General features: G+C 24.1%; 1 protein-coding gene across 1 annotated transcript; it reads right to left on the reverse strand.

Annotated features, from left to right (window-relative positions):
• Positions 1-552: 552 nt before the first annotated feature.
• On the reverse strand, positions 553-5,381 carry LOC113557720 (cell division control protein 45 homolog). The gene is made up of 13 exons (XM_026963273.1): positions 5,135-5,381; positions 3,463-3,615; positions 3,234-3,371; positions 3,096-3,167; positions 2,838-3,029; positions 2,703-2,764; positions 2,376-2,573; positions 2,173-2,304; positions 1,820-2,024; positions 1,694-1,749; positions 1,478-1,616; positions 1,173-1,372; positions 553-750 (listed from the first exon to the last, which is right to left on the reverse strand). Exons 1-13 carry the CDS (start codon positions 5,183-5,185, stop codon positions 609-611), a joined length of 1,740 nt encoding a protein of 579 aa, XP_026819074.1. The 5' UTR covers positions 5,186-5,381; the 3' UTR covers positions 553-608.
• Between the last annotated feature and the right edge of the window lie 693 nt (positions 5,382-6,074).

Below are 6,074 nucleotides of genomic sequence, written 5' to 3' on the forward strand. Positions count from 1 at the left end.
ATAGTATATTTATTTATAGAAAATATAGGAAACATTTTGGATTTGTCAATTAAATATATAAGACTTAAGTAGGATATTATTTTACAATACTAAGCTGTACAATACGATTCTTTTTAAGCTAAGAAATGAATTTTTAAAAAAATATTCTAGATATTTATTTCAAGTTAAATAAAACTGATTCTCTAAGTGTTATCTAATTATATTTTTGGTGTAGCTTATTACTTATTAGAAATATAACATTAAAATAAGAGTTTAATCTTTAATCTTTAACATCTAGTATTTAATTATTAAAATAAAAATATTAAAATAAATAAAAATAAATATATAATACTAGTAAAAACATATCAATTAGAAATTTATTTAAAAATTTTCAGTTTATAGCAATTCTTTCTATCATAATAATAAATACATACATGACACTTAAAAATCAATTGTTTAACAAATTATAGTATTTTTTTTATAACTAGCTATTTCAAAACAATACATTCATACATTTTTATTAAAATTTAATTAACTAAAATCCAAAAATTCTATAAGAAAAAAATGGCCAATATTTATTATGATACTTGCTATTGATGATTCAATTATAATTTTATAAATATAAACTGTCAACTAAGTAATGCTGTTAATGCATCAAAAAATGTTGGCCGATCTTTAATTTGCATTGAAGCAATAGATGAATCAAAGTAATCTAATGAAATATCTATATTCGTTTTATTGGCTACTTGTTCAAATGCTTTTCCAAAAAAACTGAAACATTAAAAATAATTATAAAAGTACAACTTTAAAATTAAAAATTATAAGTGATTTATAATATTGGAACTTAAAATATTTATAAATACATTAAAAATAAATTACATTCATATTCAATTTTTCAGGAAATCATTGAATGTTTTAATTTAAATTTACTTTTTATGAAACTATACATATATTTTTTTGATAAAAAATAAAAATGTTCACTACTTAATATATGAAAGAATCATTAATTCTATTAGTAATAATTTCAGTAAAAACTAACTTCTTACCAAATCATTATTTTATAATTTAAAGTGGTTTATACTTATTTTAATGTTAGAATAATTCTAAGTTACAATATTAATTAATATTAGTTATCACTTGTCACTTATTACTAATGGTAATTCAAAACTAAAATATAAAATTACAATTTATACCTTCTAGGTAATGATTCTGTTATAGGAGGAATACCAACTATAATACAAGTATCTTTGTCTGAATCAAGAACTGCTGAAGCAATTAATGGTAAACGAGTGTTTTTATTTTTATATGATGATGCAACTTGAGCCCGCAATGCAAATGTAGCTAACATAATTAATAGTTGAGGATTGGAATAATGCTGTGAATTTAATGTACCCTGCAACAATTAATAAAATTATTTTATTTAAAACTGTTAAAAAAATTTGAGCTTGGGAGGTAGATATATATCAGTAATATACTGAAGTTACAGCTAATTTGTTACCTCTTGAACAATTAAATAATAAAATGGACCAGCTAATATCACTTGTCTCATATCCAATGCTGCCTGTATGTGTTTAAACATATTAGTTAATATCCATTTGGCTCTTTCTATTCCTTCATCCAATAAATTTTTTTTGGATCTATAATAATTTTTCATAGTTAAATATTAGTTTAATATAATATAAAATTAATAATTTTATTTATTGTAAATACTTACCGAGACAATGAATCCATTGTATTATAAAAACACTCAGTAGATGAATTTCCATGAATCTAAAATTTATTAATGCTATTGTATATATTACATATACACACATATTGATAATATTTTTTCACAACTTACATTACTTTCTAAAGTAGCAATCATTGAATAAACATAATCAGAACTTTGATACCGGGTTTTAAAACCTTGATGTAATATAAATGAAGGATAAGTCAAGTGTAACAAATTATGAGTGTTAGACATTTTTTCCATCATCCCAAAAAATTGTTTTCGCAAATTTAAATCCATAGAATGGTACATTTGACGACTTTCCGATAAAGGTAACCTTTAACAAAATAGATTTTTTTTTTAAACAGAAAACTATAATTAATAAAACTAATTATTTGTTAAAAAAAACCTACTACAGTAGACTTAATTAAAATTATTTCTATTAACCTAATCTAACTTGAGGTACTAATTATAATTATAATTACCCCATCTCAGCTAAAATTTGTTTTAATCTTTTCTCTCCTTTTACAGTCCAAAGTTTTAAAGATACAGCTGTAAACATAGAATATCGAAGGCTTGATTCAATTGTCCAATGTCTGTATAAAGCTAATAATAAACTGAAAAGTATATTATTAATATTTTAATTTCTATATTTGAATATATGTATAGTTCAGGAAGTATTACTCACTCTTTTTCAGATTCAATTCTTAAATTTGAAGTATCGTTTGAAGATACAGTTTGTGATATAGAATTCAAATCACTATAATTAATAATAGGTTCACAAATACGACCAATATGATCACCAATTAACTCAACTTCTTTTAAATAACGCATATTTTCAGTTTTACCAAAAATGTATTGCTCAGTTACACCAATAATACCCCACCTAAAAATATATTGATATTAAGAATAATAATTAGACACATAACTATAATTTAATAACTGTAAATTAAAAAATAATAAAATAAAATTATTTCTTCCCGCTCCACCATCACTGAAAAAAAATTAAGCTTACCACAATATATCAACAGATTCTCTATGTAATTTCCAAGCAAGATCATACATTAATATAGCACTCTAAAAAAACAAAAATTAATTAATATATACAATATTAGTTAAAGCTTTCTTAAACAAAAAAAAATAAACAAACAGATCTTCCATAATATGAAAATTGAGTGTAATCAAATAAAAGCTTTTTTCTTTTTTCTTCCCAATTTCTTCTTTCTTTTCTTTTTATGAATGCATTTTGTTGAAGCGTTCTTCTTTTGTTTTGACGTTTCTCAATAGAATCATTATTTGAGTCATTGTTTAGATCATCAGAATTAGAATCTTCTTCAGATGACTAGAATTATATATATAAAAAAATATATATTATCTACACGTTTCTAAGAATATGTTATTATTTTACCTCTTCATCAATAAATATATCATCAAACTCAGGTATTTTTTCATCTCCTTCAGGAGTAGTGAGAATTCTTATCTGAAATACAAAATTATAAATTTTAAACTATTATACTACAAGTATATAGAAGGTAGTAATATTTACTTGTGAACTACTATATACATTGCAGATATCTGTAGGTCTATGACTATCAGTAATAAAAAAAATTATATCTTCCTCTGGTTCTAAAATGTCTACTATATCTAATGAACCACCACAGTTAATTAACACTATATGCTTTACCTATAAATTAGAAAATATTTTTTTAGTAGGTTAATAGTTTTTATTTCCAGCAAAGTAAGCTAATGAAGTAAAATCAATTAAAATCATTTACTTCTGCTTTTTGTTCCTCATAAGTTTTTTTTAATTCAGTAGTAGTTTTGACAGGCACAAGTACATAAACTACATTATCAAAACGTAATATATATTGAAATATTTTTGCAGCACAAATTGCATCCACGTCATAATTTACTAAAATTAAAATTTTCTAAACATAATAAAAAAAACAATTAAACAATAATAAAACATTATAATTTTGAAAATTGACATATTAAAATTACAAGACATTTAAGGAGCTTTTGATGTTATATTCTTAATTTGTTTTGTAATATTAGATAATATACTTTCATATAATTCAATTTACAAAATAAGTTATTTAGCTGTAATTTAAAGATACCTAATTGTATTTATATGACTAATTAATAATTTTACTGAAAACTTCTGTTTATTAAATTAATGTATTTTAGGTATATTTAAAAAATATAATTGTTTCAAATTTTTATTTATAAATAATTCAATCAAGGCATGAAAAAAAGAAAATAATTTATATTATTACATAGGAAAATCTAACATATATCCCATGAATAGATCAACAATCAAGAACAGAATTGAATTGAAATGTATATTGATTCTTCAAAGAAATATATCTATATAAATAATAAATTAAAGTAATTAATAATTATAAAACTTATTACCAATAATAGTTTAGTAATGTATTGTGTGTCTACGAAAATAAAAAACATTTTATAACTTAGTACCAACTAATTAAATATTTTTGAAACTGATTTACAGTAAATGAAACTAAACTACTCAACCATAACTTACTCTGTCTCATAATGTTTTAACTCAAATATTCTGCACATAAAAAACATTATTGATAAATGCTGATTGTATCATCATTAGTATTTAAGATTAAGAACAACATAAATTTAAAAAAAAATCAAATAGTTAGTAGTTAATAATAATAGCAAGTAGTGTGATCATAATGACTTTTAAAAAGTTGACCAATTTAAAATCTATGTTTAAAAAAATGAGTTAACTTTTCATGTGCAGAATGTATAAGATAAAAAATTATAAATTAGAGTAATTGATAGTCCAGTAATCTAGTTTATACTCTGCAAACCAAATCAAAATCAAAAATGTATATTTGAGTGTTTCCTTCTTCCACGGACACACAATATTATATAATATATATAATGTGAAGAGCATAGTTATTGTTACATAATCAAATAGGTAATGCTACATTTTAAACATAATATCATAATAAGTATACTTAAATAGTTATATTGTTCATCTATAATATATTAAAAAGTGTAATCATTACCTATTCAAAACCACATGGTATAGATAAACTTTTATTTTAATTCTTACAATATAAGGTACTAATGTTGTAACAAGTCTAATATAGGCAGATTTTATACACCATAATTATTGTTTATTGTCTAACATTATATTATATTATAGATTACTGCCTAACAAAATGTTAAAATTTTGTTTTTAGTACCAAAAAGGCAACAAAAGTTTAATGCGGCCTTGGATGATCCTTATGCTTGTGGATCCAATATAAAATGCTTTTGATTTGTTATAATAAAACTATGAGCACTATATAAATATCAGTGTGTAAGTGAACTAAAACATTGCGTTTCAAAATTAAAAACACGGTCGTGCGCGAGTACTGTGATCTCCTGAGCAAGATTAAACGAACTATTTACGGCGAAACTACTTACATTTTTTGAGACAACGTCGTAAAACTCTTTTACCAGATCGTCGACAAACATAATCACTGAGTTGCTCGACAAGTCCACATCACGCTTAAAATTCAAAATAATATTAATAACGATTAACAACGAAGTAGCTCGATTGCGAATTCGCGACTAATTGACAGTTAGGTATTAATTAAATTGATAACTATATAGGTAATGTTTGCAACGTTCACACAATATCGCACGTACGATTTTATTCATTCAAAAGTAATAGGTGAAATACCGTAAAGCTACCTAACCTAAATTAAATATTTATTACTAATACGAATAGATAAACCCGCGGGTTCGGCATATCGTAAACAACACGGTATATTATGATCGTACAACTTTTTGGCGGTCAGATCTTTCCTAACGTGACGTTTGCATGAGCTTAAACCGAATCTGGATTTTAACGAACATTACCGTGTTCGATGTTGCTTACATCATAAAGTTGGGCGCGAAAAATGAACAGCGGGTGAAATACAAAAACTGTACGATATTCAAACAAATAAACAACGTAGCCCGTACCTATACTCCGTATACTCGTCTACAATTTACTCCATAATCAGTAGTAATAATGTGACAAAATATAATAGTAAATATAGCCTATAGGTATCTATGATATACTATTCAATAATCAATGATGGTATATCTATCGAATAAATCACCACACCACGGTCACTTAAGTACAATAAATGGATATATTTAATATATAAATATATAATAGTAAGTAATTAGTAATGATGATATTGATGAAAGTGCTACCATAAGCGGTGATTGGGGGGCTTAGCCATAAAAAGCCCCACTTAAAAAAAAAAAATTATTGAACATTTTTCAAAGTCATGTAGCCGGGCCAGACATCGGACTTATTTAACAACAATTTCCAAAATCTTGGAACTGTACAAAAAATTATTTTTCCCGAAAT

The sequence above is a fragment of the Rhopalosiphum maidis genome, chromosome 3, assembly GCF_003676215.2.
Source record: "Rhopalosiphum maidis isolate BTI-1 chromosome 3, ASM367621v3, whole genome shotgun sequence".
NCBI classification, from domain to species: domain Eukaryota; kingdom Metazoa; phylum Arthropoda; class Insecta; order Hemiptera; family Aphididae; genus Rhopalosiphum; species Rhopalosiphum maidis.

Excerpts from the sequence above, each read along its gene's own strand:
- LOC113557720 (XM_026963273.1), bottom strand. The coding sequence starts at position 5,185 with ATGTTTGTCGACGATCTGGTAAAAGAGTTTTACGACGTTGTCTCAAAA. Across the intron at positions 2,305-2,375 it reads AGAATTGAATCTGAAAAAGA|TTTATTATTAGCTTTATACA; the intron begins GTGAGTAATACT and ends TATACTTTTCAG. Across the intron at positions 1,750-1,819 it reads TTGCTACTTTAGAAAGTAAT|ATTCATGGAAATTCATCTAC; the intron begins GTAAGTTGTGAA and ends AATAAATTTTAG.